The 20665-nt window shown below is 44.1% G+C and overlaps 1 protein-coding gene across 1 annotated transcript; it reads left to right on the top strand.

Moving 5' to 3' along the window:
* Nucleotides 1-366: 366 nt before the first annotated feature.
* psmb8a (proteasome 20S subunit beta 8A) lies at nt 367-9003 on the top strand. Its single transcript, XM_041235397.1, has 6 exons — nt 367-796; nt 4348-4492; nt 5149-5260; nt 6242-6371; nt 8203-8407; nt 8766-9003. Exons 1-6 carry the CDS (start codon nt 653-655, stop codon nt 8852-8854), a joined length of 825 nt encoding a protein of 274 aa, XP_041091331.1. The 5' UTR covers nt 367-652; the 3' UTR covers nt 8855-9003.
* The last annotated feature ends 11662 nt before the right edge of the window (nt 9004-20665 follow it).

Below are 20665 nucleotides of genomic sequence, written 5' to 3'. Positions count from 1 at the left end.
TACCCGCAGTTTGTGTATGTTGGTCTTGACTAAGTTAAGTGTAGGGTGCGCCAATACTCCGCGACCGCATCTTCAGTAAAACCGTTTATTCGACCGAACAACTGTTTTTTAAAGGTGCACGTCAAAAATGAATTTCACAAAAAACATATTCTTAAAAAAAAAATGGTAACAGAATAGATGAAGTGGGGGGTTAGGCGCGTGTTGCTGCTGTGCGTGCTCAGGGGATTCCCTGAACTGGAGTTCAGTTGCTTGTGAAACGTCACAGTGTATCTGTTCCATTGTGAGCTAAACCTGCAGAAACCCAATCTGCCTGGCGACCGCTGACGGCAAGAACGGTTATTTTGTTTCTCAAATCCCATTGGACGCGTCGATATAATAAAGTGAAACACTTAGGATCGCGTTGAAAGCTCGTTATTTTTATGTTCACAAAATAAAATAAAAAAAAAAAAAAAACTGCAACACGAGCCTTTATTGAACTTCACTTTTTTTGTTTCTTTATTTTTTAAACCTATGTGAGATTTGAACACTTTCCATAGTCGAGCGGTTTTATCAGTTTCAACACATCGCCTATCAATCCGCAGCTTTCAGTTTCGCTCCGCGCCCGTCTCCGAGCAAAACTACCTGTTAGCACCAGGAAATTAACGAGTGCGACATGGCTCTGCTGGAAGTGTGCGGCTACAGAGACGAGGACAGGAGCGCGGGTCCTTTAGGGGCCAGGGGGAGATTCGTGGACAGGTCGAGCCATTTCTCCTTCGGGGTGAAAACGGCCGAGTTTGCGGTGCCGGTTGGAGTTGATGTGAGTATCAGCCCAGCCCAGCCTGGGATATCATCATAGAGGATGTGAATGAACTGAGAGAGAGAGAGAGAGAGAGAGAGAGAGATCGTTATAATGTACCCTCGAAACGTGTCCCTTTTGCACGATGGGCTTTTGAAATACTGTAGTTAAAACCCCAAGTATATATGGTTTCCTTGTAGGAATGTGTGAAGTCTTCATGTCGGCACAGCGCTAACTGCAGGCACGCTGCGTCCGCCGGGGACAACGGGAAGCCCTTTATTGCAGCTGCGTTATATATATATATATATACACACACACACACACACACACACACACACAGATTTAAGTGAAGAAAAGTTAATCTTTGAAATATTCCATTCGGTGTTTGTGTTCCACGCTGTTAGTTGCAGTTTCAGTTACTGGGAGCGCCCCTATGGGAGCAGGCTATTGAAAGGCGCTAATTGCAAAACATGCCTGTCGTTTTATTAATACGGGTATATTACTGAAATACCAAGGCCGTAGTTGCTCATTTACACACACACACACACGCACACACACGCACACACACGCGCACACACGCAGAAAATATCACGTTGATCTATTTAACAGTACTCACCTGCATGCATATTAAAACATATAACTTTCCTTGTATAATAATAATAATTTAGCTAGTGTTTTATTTGACTGCACCTTACTGGTCAGGCTGTAAGGCAGTATAGCTGTGTGTTTGAGATGAAGCCTGTGTGTGTGTCTGCACTGTGGGACCCTGGGACCCTGGGGTTCTGGTCTGAATGGTATGATGGTGCCTCCTGCAGACCCTGGAGGAGTACCTGTATGTTACAGGCATGCTCTGCTAATCTTGATCACTTTTCAATCATTCTTTTTTTAAGTTTTTTTTTCTACTGTTGTAGAAGTTCTAAGGGATTGTTGTTGAAGTTCTAAGGGATGTTGTAGAAGTTCTAAGGGATGTTGTAGAAGTTCTAAGGGATTGTTGTAGAAGTTCTAAGGGATGTTGTAGAAGTTCTAAGGGATTGTTGTTGAAGTTCTAAGGGATGTTGTAGAAGTTCTAAGGGATGTTGTTGAGGTTCTAAGGGATTGTTGTAGAAGTTCTAAGGGATTGTTGTAGAAGTTCTAAGGGATGTTGTAGAAGTTCTAAGGGATGTTGTAGAAGTTCTAAGGGATTGTTGTAGAAGTTCTAAGGGATGTTGTAGAAGTTCTAAGGGATGTTGTAGAAGTTCTAAGGGATGTTGTAGAAGTTCTAAGGGATGTTGTAGAAGTTCTAAGGGATGTTGTAGAAGTTCTAAGGGATGTTGTAGAAGTTCTAAGGGATTGTTGTAGAAGTTCTAAGGGATTGTTGTTGAAGTTCTAAGGGATGTTGTTGAAGTTCTAAGGGATGTTGTAGAAGTTCTAAGGGATGTAGAAGTTCTAAGGGATGTTGTAGAAGTTCTAAGGGATGTTGTTGAAGTTCTAAGGGATTGTTGTAGAAGTTCTAAGGGATGATGTAGAAGTTCTAAGGGATGTTGTAGAAGTTCTAAGGGATGTTGTAGAAGTTCTAAGGGATGTTGTAGAAGTTCTAAGGGATGTTGTAGAAGTTCTAAGGGATGTTGTAGAAGTTCTAAGGGATGTTGTAGAAGTTCTAAGGGATTGTTGTAGAAGTTCTAAGGGATTGTTGTTGAAGTTCTAAGGGATGTTGTTGAAGTTCTAAGGGATTGTTGAAGAAGTTCTAAGGGATGTTGTTGAGGTTCTAAGGGATGTTGTAGAAGTTCTAAGGGATGTTGTAGAAGTTCTAAGGGATGTTGTTGAGGTTCTAAGGGAAGTTGTAGAAGTTCTAAGGGATGTTGTTGAGGTTCTAAGGGATTGTGGGTACTATTGTAGGCAGTTAATATATTCTTAAGAGCAATAAAAGGACCTCCAATAAAAGCTGTGGGTTCTATTGTAATGTGCAAACCCGTTTTTAACATCGCTCTCTGAAAACCACGGCGGATTTACACATTACAACAAGCCGAAAATAAATCACATTCCAGACTGTTCAAACTTCATGAATCGTGTTTGTTCAACATGAGCAAATTATTCAATACTGGGAATCTCTTCTTAGAAAGATGGTATGGTCACACAATACCTGAATAGCTATTTCAGAGTATTGTTACCTCTCCTGAAAAGCAGTCACTTTCAGCGTTGCGTTACCTTGCGTTTCTCCGAGTGTCAGGGCTCCCAATCTTGATGGATAAATGCTGAGAGCTGAGGGCTCCAGGTGCAGTCTTTAGTTTCTTAGTGTCGGAGCCGATAGCAGAGGGCGCTGTCGCAGGTCTGGGGCGGCCAGGAGCTGGGGCTATGGCAGGGGGTTTATACTTCTCAAACAAAGAGATTATTTGAATTTCCCGCTGCATGCTCCGATTGGCTATTTTGTAGCACATGGGCTTGCAATCTTGATTGATTGCACACACCCCTTCCTCTGTCTGATTATCATAATCTGGAAAGGGGAAACTTTAAAACATGCATAACCTTTGCCAAATAATCCAGATTTTATTCTGAATTCCTGTTATTTTTACCATAAGAAATTACATTTCTTTAGACACCAAACATGTCCGGTTGCGATTTTGGTTAGACACTGCAAACAGTTTAATTCTCTTAGGGGTTTATTACCTGGGTTATTCTATACTTGTTAGGCAATTTAAGAATAAAAACGCTTGCATCTTGTACTCTTAGTGGTATTAAATCAATATGATGTGAAATTTGTCTTAAATCTTTTAAGCTATTTTTCTCTCTGTTCAGACTCCTATGCTAAACCACCTCTCTCTCCCTAGACGGGTTAATTAAATCACAGAGACTGGTTTGATTAGCCTTTTGTTTCCTGAGTGCCTGGTGCATTCAAGGTGTTAGGTTGATTGTTATCTCTAGGCAAAGCTAGACAAATTAGATTAAAGTTCATTCAATGTAGATTTCTGATAATATAGTATCATAAGAACATAACATAACAAAATCCATGACATTTGCAATATATTTGTGATGACAATGTCTATAGAACCTACAGGATGTTGTAGAAGTTCTAAGGGATTGTTGTTGAAGTTCTAAGGGATTGTTGTTGAAGTTCTAAGGGATGTTGTAGAAGTTCTAAGGAATGTTGTAGAAGTTCTAAGGAATGTTGTAGAAGTTCTAAGGGATGTTGTTGAAGTTCTAAGGGAATGTTATAGAAGTTCTAAGGGATGTTGTAGAAGTTCTAAGGGATGTTGTTGAAGTTCTAAGGAATGTTGTAGAAGTTCTAAGGGATGTTGTTGAAGTTCTAAGGGATGTTGTTGAAGTTCTAAGTGATTGTTGTAGAAGTTCTAAGGGATGTTGTTGAAGTTCTAAGGGATGTTGTAGAAGTTCTAAGTGATTGTTGTAGAAGTTCTAAGGGATGTTGTTGAAGTTCTAAGTGATTGTTGTAGAAGTTCTAAGGGATGTTGTTGAAGTTCTAAGTGATTGTTGTAGAAGTTCTAAGGGATGTTGTTGAAGTTCTAAGTGATTTTTGTAGAAGTTCTAAGGGATGCTGTAGACCTGTTGTAAGCTACCTCCTAATTCGTTTTGTTCTACAGCCTCAAGCATTCCTCAGCCCCTACACTGCAGGGGAAGGAAACGTGAGAATCCATCTGAACCACGGCACCACCACCCTGGCCTTTAAATTCCAGCATGGGGTTGTGGTGGCAGTGGATTCCAGAGCCTCTGCTGGGAACTACATTGGTAAGATTGGACAGAAACACTGCTCTCCTATTCAGATTACACAGAAACACTGCTCCCCTGTTCAGATTACACAGAAACACTGCTCCCCTGTTCAGATTACACAGAAACACTGCTCCCCTGTTCAGATTACACAGAAACACTGCACCCCTGTTCAGATTACACAGAAACACTGCTCCCCTGTTCAGATTACACAGAAACACTGCACCCCTGTTCAGATTACACAGAAACACTGCACCCCTGTTCAGATTACACAGAAACACTGCACCCCTGTTCAGATTACACAGAAACACTGCTCCCCTGTTCAGATTACACAGAAACACTGCACCCCTGTTCAGATTACACAGAAACACCCCTATTCAGATTACACAGAAACACTGCTCCCCTGTTCAGATTACACAGAAACACTGCACCCCTGTTCAGATTACACAGAAACACTGCACCCCTGTTCAGATTACACAGAAACACTGCAGATTACCCCTGTTCAGATTACACAGAAACACTGCACCCCTGTTCAGATTACACAGAAACACTGCTGCACCCCTATTCAGATTACACAGAAACACTGCACCCCTGTTCAGATTACACAGAAACACTGCTCCCCTGTTATTATTCAATCCAGTGGACGGTTCTCATGATACAATATGAACTGATTGCAGATTCCAAGGATGCGAACAAAGTGATTGAGATTAACCCATACCTGCTGGGGACCATGTCTGGAAGTGCAGCTGACTGCCAGTACTGGGAGAGACTGCTGGCAAAAGAGTGCAGGTGAGGAGGGAGGGAGGCCTTAGCTGGATACAGTGTGTCCTGTAGTCTGCAGGGACCTCCTCATTACTTACAGTGTATTAACCCTTTGAGGTCCTATGCTGGACCGGGTCCGACATTCCAATTTTCCCTTTCCAGTCCGATGTCGGACCCTGTCCGACATCAAAAAGACGTCAAGCACGGGTCTGTGGTCGTTTTTTCTCCGGAAAAAGCAGAGAAAACCCTTCAAAGGCCGAGTGAGGCCGAAAAAAAGAGCGTATTTCATAGCCCCATGCATTACAGAGATAACACGGACAATAACAAAGGAGAGAGCTGCTTCTGCATCCAGCACTCAGAGAATATCACAGACATTTGCAGAGCTTTTTGAGATGTTATAGTAATAAAATAATGACTTGGATCACATTATTTGGGAGTTTGGTGATAAAACGAGTGATCAGGAGAGGATTTATCAGTATGCACGTCTATAAAGAGGTATGTGATAAATACAGCGAACAAGGGGTGGGGCTTGGCTGGAGATGCAGTACTGAGCGTCCTTTTGTGATTCAATGCCTTATAAACCTGTTTTACCCTGAAATGTTTTAAAGAGTGCGTGTAAAATAAACAGCGCGTGTGAAAATATATTGGACCTGACGCGCCTGACAACCGCTGAATAATTGGGCCGCAAAGGGTTAATGATACAGTGTGTTCAAGGGAGTGCAGGGACCTCCTCATCACATACAGTGTATTAATGATGCAGTGTGTTCAGGGGGTGTCCTGTGCACTTAAAGGGGTCTTGTATTAGAGCTGTATTATTTCTCAACTTGAAATAACTTTGACCCACACGGCATATTTTTATGGGGGCAAACCGCTGAAGTCGTTTGAGATAAATGAGAAGATGTTTCGGTCTAATGTCACTGATCCAAGGCTATCAACACACAGTGCAGAATTGTAATTTGAGGGCTGCGGATTTTGTCTTACTGTTTCGTTTTTTTTCAAATGCTGCAGGCTGTTCAAACTGCGAAACAAAGAGCGCATCTCAGTGTGCGCCGCCTCGAAGCTGCTTTCCAACATGATGTGTGAATACAGAGGGATGGGGCTGTCCATGGGAAGCATGATCTGTGGCTGGGACAAACAGGTACCCCTCCCCTGCCCGAACTACATGAGCAGCATTTACACTGACCTGCAAGAACAGCATTCACACTGAACTACACTAACACAATCACACTGAACTACACTAACACAATCACACTGACCTGCAAGAACAGCATTCACACTGAACTACACTAACACAATCACACTGAACTACAAGAACAGCATTCACACTGAACTACACTAACACAATCACACTGAACTACACTAACACAATCACACTGAACTACAAGAACAGCATTCACACTGAACTACACTAACACAATCACACTGAACTACACGAACACAATCACACTGAACTACAAGAACACAATCACACTGAACTACACTATCACAATCACACTGAACTACACTAACACAATCACACTGAACTACACTAACACAATCACACTGAACTACAAGAACAGCATTCACACTGAACTACACTAACACAATCACACTGAACTACACTAACACAATCACACTGAACTACAAGAACACAATCACACTGAACTACACTAACACAATCACACTGAACTACACTAACACAATCACACTGAACTACACTAACACAATCACACTGAACTACACTAACACAATCACACTGAACTACAAGAACAGCATTCACACTGAACTACACTAACACAATCACACTGAACTACACTAACACAATCACACTGAACTACAAGAACAGCATTCACACTGAACTACACTAACACAATCACACTGAACTACACTATCACAATCACACTGAACTACACTAACACAATCACACTGAACTACACTAACACAATCACACTGAACTACAAGAACACAATCACACTGAACTACACTAACACAATCACACTGAACTACACTAACACAATCACACTGAACTACACTAACACAATCACACTGAACTACACTATCACAATCACACTGAACTACACTAACACAATCACACTGAACTACACTAACACAATCACACTGAACTACAAGAACACAATCACACTGAACTACACTAACACAATCACACTGAACTACACTAACACAATCACACTGAACTACAAGAACAGCATTCACACTGAACTACACTAACACAATCACACTGAACTACACTAACACAATCACACTGAACTACAAGAACAGCATTCACACTGAACTACACTAACACAATCACACTGAACTACAAGAACACAATCACACTGAACTACACTAACACAATCACACTGAACTACACTAACACAATCACACTGAACTACAAGAACAGCATTCACACTGAACTACACTAACACAATCACACTGAACTACACTAACACAATCACACTGAACTACAAGAACAGTATTCACACTGAACTACACTAACACAATCACACTGAACTACACTAACACAATCACACTGAACTACAAGAACAGCATTCACACTGAACTACACTAACACAATCACACTGAACTACAAGAACACAATCACACTGAACTACACTATCACAATCACACTGAACTACACTAACACAATCACACTGAACTACACTAACACAATCACACTGAACTACAAGAACAGCATTCACACTGAACTACACTAACACAATCACACTGAACTACAAGAACAGCATTCACACTGAACTACACTAACACAATCACACTGAACTACACTATCACAATCACACTGAACTACAAGAACAGCATTCACACTGAACTACACTAACACAATCACACTGAACTACACTAACACAATATCAGAAACTATATACAGTATGTGTCCGTAGTTTAACTAGTAACACACAGTTGTGTAATGACTCAGTACCCTTATAATTACCGAGATCCGAGTGCATGCTGAGTGGTTGTTTTGCTGTGCTCAGGGGCCAGGCTTGTACTATGTGGATGACGATGGGACCAGGCTGTCTGGACAGCTGTTTTCTACAGGATGTGGCAGCAGCTACGCCTATGGAGTTGTGGACAGCGGCTACAGATACGAGCTGTCCGTAGAGGAGGCGTATGATCTGGGCCGGCGTGCCATCGCACACGCCACCCACAGAGACGCTTACTCTGGAGGGGTGGTCAACTGTGAGTACCCCACGCCTTCGCTTTACTCACCTGCATACATGCCAACTGTCCCTATATGGCCGGGACAGTCCCGAATTCATCGCAGGTGTCCCGCGTCCCGATGCATGGGAAGAAAATCCCGATATTGATCCTTTGAGATTCTTCGCATGTCACATCCAGTCACATTGCAGCACTGTGATTGGATGTGAGTGATTTTGAGTGAAATGGGGGAGCCAATGGACCGTGAAGGACTGCAGTTCGCTCTTGCAGAGTTATGTTGGTATGCGTAACTGACGATGCCTGTTTCACGGCTGTCATTTACGGCGTCATCATCGCCATGTTCTTGTTTAATTTGCCCGTCTTCATCTTTTCTTTCCAGTGTATCACATGCGTCAAGACGGATGGATCAAAATCTGCAAAGACGATGTAGCTGAGCTTATTCACCAGTATGCATTAGAAAACAAGTGAAAGCGGAGAAGCGCTGCAGCAACACAGCTGCACTACTACAAGCAAAACAAGATCACACGATCAGCAGCGTTTTATTAATCTGTGTCTTCAACTGCTCAGCTGTGCACAACACATGCCTTCAAATAAAGGATCTCTGGTGTTGAAAACTCTCAGATGCATTACATACATTCACTTCATCAAGACCTATAGATTGCACTTTACAGCTTACTTTATGTCATCTGCATCTCCTAATATACCGTATATGCTAGGTATAGCACCCAGTCTGGACTGCCCTCCATCATTCATATTAGCACCCAGTCTGGACTTTGGTTTTAAAAGATAAGGGGAAGGAGACTCATCTAAGATACATTAAGAAGCTCTCAGAAAGGACTGTAGGGGTATTTTTGTTGCAGAAGGTTTTCATGAATTTTTGTTGGTAAAGTCAAAATGATCAAGATGACTCGCAATGTAATATGATATACTCACTGTGATACATGATATTCAAGAAATAACAATTGTTACCACAGCCTATTGTACTGCACACACACACAGAGGGAGACTCATACACACACACAGAGACACACACAGCTTATTGTATTGCACACACACACACATGCACACTCACACACGATATCATGAAAGAAAAGCACTAGCCTGGATTTGGAATTGACAAAAACATCTTTTCTGTGTGATGCATAGCGCTATCACTTACTGTACAGTCTACAATACAAGCTAATACTAATGCAATGAGGAAGACTTTTCAGATAGTTTCACTTCACAGATTCCCCCCCCCCCCCCCCCCCAGCAGCTCTGCTATTGGGCGTTGGCTCTTGCCTATCCAGCCGCCATTTTAGTGCTCGACGAAGGCTCTGTGATTACACAAAATGGCGACGGGTTCTGCTGATTCACTGCTTGAGCCAGAGAGAGCGAGCGCTGGTCTGCACCTGCAGGAGGCGCTCTCTCCCTGTCTCAGCAGCGCTAGAGAAAGTGAAAGCATATTGCACTGGGACTTTCCGGCTGTGACTGTGTTGATTTGCTTGTTTCTTGTAAAGAGCCGGGAGTGTCCTGGAGCGAGCCCAGCTCTGTGTCTGTGTCAGCGGTACAGCATCACAAACAGCGTGCCAGAAACTCAAGAGAGCCCAAAACATCCCAGGTAGTTAGGAGCTTGGGACAGTGCTGCAGCAAAGGGGTGTGTAACAAACTGGGAATGCACAGACACACACAAGGAATACACACACTCACACACGAGGAATACACACACACAAGGAAAACACACACATACACTGACATACAGTATAATCAAAGGGTCCTATTGACAAAGTAATTGATCTCTAACTCCAGAAAGATTTCTGTGTCTTACACTGAATACTGTAACAATGCAATGGGCACGGACAGTCACATGTTAATATATTTGATGAATTCACTGCTCTGCTATTTTGAGTGGATTTCTCTTAGTGCTTCTCTTCAGAGCAGTTCCACCCCCTGTATACAGGTCTGCAGTGTTGAAAGGGTTCGGAGATATATCTCAATGGGAGCGTTGTATTGTATCACCTCTCAACAACGAACCTGCGGGTATGTTAACAAATGTGCTTCAGTTTTTATTAATGGCAGGAAACCCATTTTATAAACTTTGAACAATTCTGCTGTGGGACGGGAGGGGGGGAGGTGCAGAGCACTTCACCTGGGACTGGTAAGCAACGAACTCATAATGAAACACAGTGTTCAGATTGTAATAAGCTGCTGTTATTAACAGGATAGTCACTAAAGCAAGCACATCTCCAGATACAATTTCACTAGTACTATTCCTATTATACAGAAGTCTTTGGATTTACTCTGAGACTATGAGTGTCTCTCCAGGGCAGCGCTGCTCATTACAATGAGTGTCTCCAGGTTGTTTTCTGCTCTGTAAGTTTTGCTTTGTGTTTCAGTTCATTGCAGTGAGTTGTGTAAAGCGCTGCTCTGCTCTGTTTGCATCCCTGCTGACTCACACAGGAGCAGCTTCAAGCTTCAAACTGAAACTGCAGGACCTGAGAGAGCAAGACACAGCAGAGCAGAGGAGAGGAGAGCAGAGGAGAGGAGAGCAGAGGAGAGGAGAGGAGAGGAGAGGAGAGGAGAGCAGAGGAGAGGAGAGGAGAGGAGAGGAGAGGAGAGCCAAGGAGAGCAGAGGAGAAGAGAGAGGGGGGAGGAGAGAAGAGCAGAGGAGATGAGAGCAGAGGAGAGGAGAGCAGAGGAGAAGTGAGCAGAGGAGAGGAGAGCAGAGCAAAGGAGAGGAGAGCAGAGGAGAGGAGAGGAGAGGAGAGGAGAGGAGAGCCAAGGAGAGGAGAAGAGAGGAGAGGAGAGGAGAGATCAACATACAGCGCCCAGGCTATGGGACTGTCTGTAACCAATCAGCACGCAGGACTGGGCACCAGCATCCCTAGTTACCGGAAAGATTAGCTAGTCACAGGTTCTGCACATTCCACAGGTACACCTGCACAGCACCAGTGCACAGCGTTAGTTGACATGTATTTATTATTAGTTGTGGGTATTTGTAGCTCTGCCTGATCTGCATCTTTTATTTAAGAAGAGGAACTATCAGCAGGATTTCAATAACACCAAGAAAACACTGTCTCTTTTCTCTGTGAAATAAGTTCCTTAAGGGTTAGAAAGGGTTAAGTGTTTCCAGCGATGGTAATACAGAACTGGCATCCTGTTGTAGCAGTGCGCCTGGGGCAATGAGGGAACACACTGAGAACAGCAGCAGCAATACAGTCATAGATCTTAGAAAGTCACGTCCAAAATACTTCCCAAATACAATCACAGTCTATAGTTTGCAGCTTGAATTAAGAACTCATCAATGAATGGAGTGTAACTTTATTCTGTAACTTTTATGGTGGGACAAGCGCCTTGATATGTGTGTGTGTTTTTATGTAGGTTAGTGAGTGCCACAATGGGAAGGTATTTTACCATTTTCGTTCAGGTGTGATTGTTTTGTAATATAATGTGCAAGTATATGTGAACTGTGTTCTAGTTCTGCATCAAATACAGATGCTGATGATCACATATAAACTGATATATATTAGTTTCAGATTGTTTAATGGAAGGGTTTTAAAAATAATAATAATGTGGACCTGCTTCGTTTGGGGACCACGGGTATTAATGTGAGTCTGTTTGATGAATCATTAGAATTGACAGGTTCATGGGACAATTTGATTTGTTCTCAAATCTGTTTCAGTGACTCGACCTGTGAAACTGTATTCTACCCGGAGACATGTGATGCTGGCCTCCCATTGGCTGAGAGCCGTCTGCATGCTGAGTGAATGCTGTGCTGTGCTGTGCTCAGGGGCCAGTATGTTATTGTGTGTGTGTGTGTGTGTGTGTGTGTGTGTGTGTGTGTGTGTTACTGGTAGCTGTAATTCACAGCAGTGGCGTCGAGGAGGGGGTATGTTATTGACATGCTTGTTATAACAAATCTTGCCTGGGTGCAGGTGGATCTCCACAAAGAAACAATATTTCTGCTGTGTTTCCTGCTGGCTGGTTTGTATCAGCCCCTATAAAGTTGGCAGCAGTTTCTTGGTCGTCTGCCACATTATTACAGAGCAGCGCACCCAAAACGCCAGCACCCCACCCCAGGAGTGAAGTTCACTGCGTGCCCATAGCAACAACCTGGCTGTGCTTGATTTACCGTGCCCACTCCTCTCCTCTGCTCTGCTCTCCTCTTCTCTGACCTCCTCTGCTCTCCTCTCCTCTCCTCTCTTCTCTGCTCTCCTCGGCTCTCCTCTGCTCTCCTCTCCTCTCCTCCTCTCCTTTCCTCTCTCCTGCTCTGCTCTACTTTCCTCTCCTCTGTTCTCCTCTCCTCTGCTCTCCTCTCCTCTGACCTCCTCTGCTCTCCTCTCCTCTCTTCTCTGCTCTCCTCGCTTTACACGACTCACTGCAATGAACTGGCTGAGCTTCATTCACAATGATTTCTCAGAAACCATGTGATCAGAAAGCTAAGCAGTAAGCCTGTAGGTGGCGCTGTTGCCACACACAAGCAGCACAGCTACTCCTGTTCAGCTCAGCAAAACAAAATCACAGGGGTTTTCCAGGGCAGAGTGCACATTGCATAGCAGGACTCAGGAGTCTGTCACACATTCCAGACAGCAGTGGAGAATGCTGAGGGTTTAATTAGTGAGAATCACCTGCAAGGTGTGCCTGCCTGTCTTTATTAGAAGCATCTTAATGTTCATTGTATTCTCAATGCAGGTTCATTCTCTTCACTGTGCTTTGAGAAGGGGGGCTGGTTCATTATCTTCTCTGTGCTTTGAGAAGGGGGCTGGTTCATTATCTTCTCTGTGCTTTGAGAAGGGGGCTGGTTCATTATCTTCTCTGTGCTTTGAGAAGGGGGCTGGTTCATTATCTTCTCTGTGCTTTGAGAAGGGGGCTGGTTCATTATCTTCTCTGTGCTTTGAGGAGGGGGCTGGTTCATTATCTTCTCTGTGCTTTGAGGAGGGGGCTGGTTCATTATCTTCTCTGTCTTTGAGAAGGGGGCTGGTTCATTATCTTCTCTGTGCTTTACTACACTGTGCTGTGCTTTTACCACAGGGTACTGCAGTTTACTTTCAGGAGGTGATGGTTCATTTTCCTCTGTGTTCATCAGCATGCTTTCTGTTCACTGTGCTTCACCAAGCTGATACAGTGCCTGTAATTCAGGGGAGACACTGCTCATGTCATCCAGAAGAGCTGGCAGGCTTTGTTGTTCTGTGATTAGAACAAGGAAGCTGCTTGCAAACATACAAGCTGATAGACTCTCAACTCAGAACACAATGCAGACAAGCAGCTCTGCTATTGGGCGTTGGCTCTCGTCCATCCAGCCGCCATTTTAGTGCTCGACGAAGGCTCTGTGATTACACAAAATGGCGACGGGTTCTGCTGATTCACTGCTAGAGCCAGAGAGAGCGAGCGCTGGTCTGCACCAGTCTCAGCAGCGCTGGAGAAAGTGAAAGTATATTGCACTGGGACTTTCCGGCTGTGACTGTGTTGATTTGCTTGTTTCTTGTGAAGAGCCGGGCGTGTCCTGGAGCGATGTCAGCGGTACAGTATCACAAACAGCATGCCAGAAACTCAAGAGAGCCCAAAACATCCCAGGTAGTTAGGAGCTTGGGACAGTGCTGCAGCAAAGGGGTGTGTAACAAACTGGGAATGCACAGACACACACAAGGAATACACACACACATGAGGAATACACACACTCACACACAAGGAATACACACACACATGAGGAATACACACACTCACACACGAGGAATACACACACACAAGGAATACACACACACGAGGAATACACACACTCACACACGAGGAATACACACACTCACACACGAGGAATATACACACTCACACATGAGGAATATACACACAGATGAGGAATTCACAAACACACACACACACATGAGGATTACACACACACTGACATACAGGGGGCTGACACACACACACTCACACACACAGTTCTATACAGTATATTCAGTAGGGCCCTGGACACACACACACTATAATCTGTAATAGACCAGTATTTCCCAGCCCCAGATCTGGGGACCCCCTGTGCCTGCTGGTTTTCATTCCAACTGAGCTCTCAATTACTGAACTAGACCCTTAACTGAGTTGATAATTTGCTTGATTAGACCTTTTTAATTGTTCTCAGCTCCTAAAAAGTTGCAGAATTCAAATTACTTACAAAACGTTACGGCTAACTTGAACTAACTTGAAGTAACTTGAGCAGGTTGTGAAGCCCTGGTAATAGAGGATCCTACTCACACAGGAATTGTACTTTTTTTTTTAGCTCTTTATCTAACAGCAGAAGGACAACATTACACTACACTACATTACACAGCTTCAAAATCTTACACAAATGGGCACAGACATCCATACAGTATGCTAGAGTATTTGAGTAGTTTACTAGGCTGCTGTTTTGAGTGGAGTTCTCTTGCAATGTGTATCTTGGTCCAGGTCATTTATATAAATGAGGAACAGTGAGGGTCCAAGTACAGACCCTTGTGGTACCCCACTAAGTACACCCCAATCTGATTCACCCCTCTCACACACTACACCCCCAATCTGATTCACCCCTCACACACTACACCCCAATCTGATTCACACCCCTCACACACTACACCCCAATCTGATTCACACCCCTCACACACTACACCCCAATCTGATTCACACCCCTCACACACTACACCCCAATCTGATTCACACCCCTCACACACTACACCCCAATCTGATTCACACCGCTCACACACTACACCCCAATCTGATTCACACCCCTCACACACTACACCCCAATCTGATTCACACCGCTCACACACTACACCCCAATCTGATTCACACCGCTCACACACTACACCCCAATCTGATTCACACCCCTCACACACTACACCCCAATCTGATTCACACCCCTCACACACTACACCCCAATCTGATTCACACCCCTCACACACTACACCCCAATCTGATTCACACCCCTCACACACTACACCCCAATCTGATTCACACCCCTCACACACTACACCCCAATCTGATTCACACCCCTCACACACTACACCCCAATCTGATTCACACCCCTCACACACTACACCCCAATCTGATTCACACCCCTCACACACTACACCCCAATCTGATTCACACCCCTCACACACTACACCCCAATCTGATTCACACCCCTCACACACTACACCCCAATCTGATTCACACCCCTCACACACTACACCCCAATCTGATTCACACCCCTCACACACTACACCCCAATCTGATTCACCCCTCACACACTACACCCCAATCTGATTCACACCCCTCACACACTACACCCCAATCTGATTCACACCCCTCACACACTACACCCCAATCTGATTCACACCCCTCACACACTACACCCCAATCTGATTCACACCCCTCACACACTACACCCCAATCTGATTCACACCCCTCACACACTACACCCCAATCTGATTCACACCCCTCACACACTACACCCCAATCTGATTCACACCCTCACACACTACACCCCAATCTGATTCACACCCCTCACACACTACACCCCAATCTGATTCACCCCTCACACACTACACCCCAATCTGATTCACACCCCTCACACACTACACCCCAATCTGATTCACACCCCTCACACACTACACCCCAATCTGATTCACACCCCTCACACACTACACCCCAATCTGATTCACACCCCTCACACACTACACCCCAATCTGATTCACACCCCTCACACACTACACCCCAATCTGATTCACACCCCTCACACACTACACCCCAATCTGATTCACACCCCTCACACACTACACCCCAATCTGATTCACACCCCTCACACACTACACCCCAATCTGATTCACACCCCTCACACACTACACCCCAATCTGATTCACACCCCTCACACACTACACCCCAATCTGATTCACACCCCTCACACACTACACCCCAATCTGATTCACACCCCTCACACACACTACACCCCAATCTGATTCACACCCCCCACACACTACACCCCAATCTGATTCACACCCCTCACACACTACACCCCAATCTGATTCACACCCCTCACACACTACACCCCAATCTGATTCACACCCCTCACACACTACACCCCAATCTGATTCACACCCCTCACACACTACACCCCAATCTGATTCACACCCCTCACACACTACACCCCAATCTGATTCACACCCCTCACACACTACACCCCAATCTGATTCACACCCCTCACACACTACACCCCAATCTGATTCACACCCCTCACACACTACACCCCAATCTGATTCACACCCCTCACACACTACACCCCAATCTGATTCACACCGCTCACACACTACACCCCAATCTGATTCACACCCCTCACACACTACACCCCAATCTGATTCACCCCTCACACACTACACCCCAATCTGATTCACACGTATATGTAACTACTTTTTATTACAGTTTAAATAATGTCAGCAAAATAATACTTTCACATCCAATAAACCTTGAGGAAAATCGCAATTGTAAAAAATGTTTAAAACAGAAACTGTTCTCGCTGTGCAGCATGTTTAGCAGAGAAATCCCTTTCAGTTTCAGAGACGCAACCTGTGAAACTGCATTCTACCCGGACACTGCTGACGCTGCGCGTCCTATTGGCTGAGAGCCGCCAGGGCAGCCAATCACAATATTCCGAGTGAGACGCTGTTCTTCTAAAGAGACCGGGCTGCTCAGTGCTGCTCAGTGTGAGGCTGTCGGGCAGGGAGCGCGTTTATTATCCGCGGAAACCCGGTTTATTCTTTATTAGTTTGATTTGTGAAGAGTGCGGAGATGTTGAGGGAGGTTGTGCTGGCGTTTCTCTGCTGCGTTCATGCTGCCTCTGGTGCAGGTGAGTTTACAATCCTATCAGAATAATAATAATAATAATAATAATAATAATAATGTATTCACAGGGAACACTTGGTACTCATTTCCTGTTTTTCTTTTCAATTGCGTACATAAAAAACGTACAGTGAAGGAGTTATTATTAGTTATTATTATTATTATTATTAAAAAAAAAAAAAAAAATCTGTGTCTTTATCCTTGATTATAAAATAGCGCTGCATCTAGAAACACCGAAATAAACGTAATCGGTTTAATGAGAGATGTTTCTACTGCAGTGACTCGGTCTCTTCAAGCCTGACTCGGTGACATTGAGTTACTTCAGCTTTTCCGGGCTCGTTTTATACCTTTAGACAAAGAGAAGGCGATGTGATACCTTTTATTGGACTAACTAAACAATAATTAATCACAAGCTTTCAAGACCTCAGAGGTCTCTTGTTCTGGTGAAAGTTGGAAAGAGGGATTAGTTTAGTGAGTTTTGTTTGAAGGTTATTTCTAGAGTGTCCGCTAGATGGCGCCAGAGCCCGTGTTTCTGTGCCGGGTTCTACTCAGACGCGTCGCGCAGCGCAGAGGAATTGTTCATGGTTAGGTATTGGGTTTGAGGTTAGTTAGGTTGTAGGGCTAGGGGGGTTGCTTAAGCTTAGGGTTGAGGTTGGGTTAGGGTGGGGTTGATGTTGCAGAGGTGCCAGGCTCTAGAAGTGAAAGGTGGGAGTAAATGGCACATGCCCTCGAATCGTTTTGATGCCCTCAGGACGTGGGTAGTTGCTTTCCGCTGCGGGTCTCTGCAGACCGCTTCAGCCCAGTTAGTGTGCGCAGCTCCTAAGAGGTCATGCACGATCAATTCATAAACAAGGATAAACAATAAAAGAAATAATTCCATCAGTAGGTTTTAAATACAAGAACACAGATCACAAACATTCACTGCAACGTTACTGTATTGTTCTCAAGGTTCCAAACGGAAAATGTTCTTGTAGTCTAGTTTCTAAGCGACGTTGCAATTTTAAATACACCTTTCCAAGGAGTGCCATTTTCAGCGTAACTGCAAAGTTAGCGCTAAATACAATTACAGGTTACAGTGAGTTTGTGCAGATAAGTGTAACAGCGACTGGCCTTGTGTGGGATCTGACGTGAAACCAGTACCCCTGCAGTGCAGGAAACCAGTACCTCTGCAGTACAGGAAACCAGTACCCCTGCAGTGCAGGAAACCAGTACCCCTGCAGTGCAGGAAACCACGTACCCCTGCAGTGCAGGAAACCATACCCCTGCAGTACAGGAAACCAGTACCTCTGCAGTGCAGGAAACCAGTACCCCTGCAGTACAGGAAACCAGTACCCCTGCAGTGAAACCAGTACCCCTTCTTGCAAGAACACCAAACTTGTGGTGTGTACTGTTTAGTTGAGCGAGTAAATCATGATTCAGGACTGTACAAAGTCAACAAAATGTTTCAGCTTGTTTTATTAGGGGCGAGGGCTGGTTGTTTTTTAGTGCAGTTGATGAGAGCACTCTGGTGGTTCTGTGGGAAGCTCTGATGATATGCTAGCATGCAGAGCACGTGTGTATTTCTGTATTAATATCAGCACTGTATGAACATGCTCCAGTAAGGACTTGCCCTGGGAGCTGAGATGTGTACAGGGAGGAACATTTCCATGGCAGCTGAGATCCAATACAATACCGAACAGAGCACCGCCGGGAGCGGCTTTCCGTGGGGTTGGGACCCAAAACCCCAACCCCTATTCTACTGCCTTGTAATTTGCATTTGTAAATGTGTTCACAGCTGAGCACATTGGGTGCTGCTGAATGAAAACACAATAAAGTGTTCTGAAGCATCACAATACAATAGTTTCCCGTCACTGTGTCTGCTCCCAAGTTGCTTTATGTTCAATGCGGTACAACTCGTTATTTCTGCATTCCCGCGTTTCACTGTGAATTATTTAATACATGCGGACAGAAAGGTGGAGGAACGCGCGGCCCCGTTGGGTTACACGACTGGAGAAAATTACAAACCAGAAACTTCGCTGGCGCGGCCGCGGCCGGGCTTGGTGCTAAACGTGCAGGAAGTTGCAGTTGCGCTTCAAAGCACGACCAGTCTAGCGGAGGGATTCGATGCAGGCCGGTATCTTGTGCTGTGCTACATAGTCCATGTTGCCATGTATCAGAATCTCCCCTTTTGTCGTGCCATATGAACAACGGACGTTACCTTTAGTATACTTGTTGCATTGCAATGGAAATCACCCGCTCTTACATAATATCATGTGTTTACTGAGTTTAAATCACATCGAGTCGCCAGTGCAGCTATTTAAACAAATATTACAGCTTGAAAAAAATAATACTTTCACATCCAATAAACCTTGAGGAAAATCGCAATTGTAAAAAATGTTTAAAACAGAAACTGTTCTCGCTGTGCAGCATGTTTAGCAGAGAAATCCCTTTCAGTTTCAGAGACGCAACCTGTGAAACTGCATTCTACCCGGACACTGCTGACGCTGCGCGTCCTATTGGCTGAGAGCCGCCAGGGCAGCCAATCACAATATTCCGAGTGAGACGCTGTTCTTCTAAAGAGACCGGGCTGCTCAGTGCTGCTCAGTGTGAGGCTGTCGGGCAGGGAGCGCGTTTATTATCCGCGGAAACCCGGTTTATTCTTTATTAGTTTGATTTGTGAAGAGTGCGGAGATGTTGAGGGAGGTTGTGCTGGCGTTTCTCTGCTGCGTTCATGCTGCCTCTGGTGCAGGTGAGTTTACAATCCTATCAGAATAATAATAATAATAATAATAATAATAATAATAATAATAATAATAATGTATTCACAGGGAACACTTGGTACTCATTTCCTGTTTTTCTTTTCAATTGCGTACATAAAAAACGTACAGTGAAGGAGTTATTATTAGTTATTATTATTATTATTATTATAAAAAAAAAAAAAAATCTGTGTCTTTATCCTTGATTATAAAATAGCGCTGCATCTAGAAACACCGAAATAAACGTAATCGGTTTAATGAGAGATGTTTCTACTGCAGTGACTCGGTCTCTTCAAGCCTGACTCGGTGACATTGAGTTACTTCAGCTTTTCCGGGCTCGTTTTATACCTTTAGACAAAGAGAAGGCGATGTGATACCTTTTATTGGACTAACTAAATAATTATTCGCAAGCTTTCAAGACCTCAGAGGTCTCTTGTTCTGGTGAAAGTTGGAAAGAGGGATTAGTTTAGTGAGTTTTGTTTGAAGGTTATTTCTAGAGTGTCCGCTAGATGGCGCCAGAGCCCGTGTTTCTGTGCCGGGTTCTCAGTCAAACAATGAATGTTCCGCCAAGTGTAAAAAAAAAAGAAAGAAAAAGAAAGAATTACTGGGTGTTTCCGAATTTAACTTGTATCAAGTAAATTGGCCAAGATTTACAAAAAAATATATATTTTTTTCCAGATTTAGCTTTATACATAAATGTTAACAAAAACACGTAGTTTAACGTAAT

The sequence above is a fragment of the Polyodon spathula genome, chromosome 37 (genome assembly GCF_017654505.1).
Source record: "Polyodon spathula isolate WHYD16114869_AA chromosome 37, ASM1765450v1, whole genome shotgun sequence".
Taxonomy (NCBI): Eukaryota; Metazoa; Chordata; class Actinopteri; order Acipenseriformes; family Polyodontidae; genus Polyodon; species Polyodon spathula.
The sequence above is the reverse complement of the archived record's forward strand: the minus strand, read 5'-3'. Positions and strand labels throughout refer to the sequence as shown.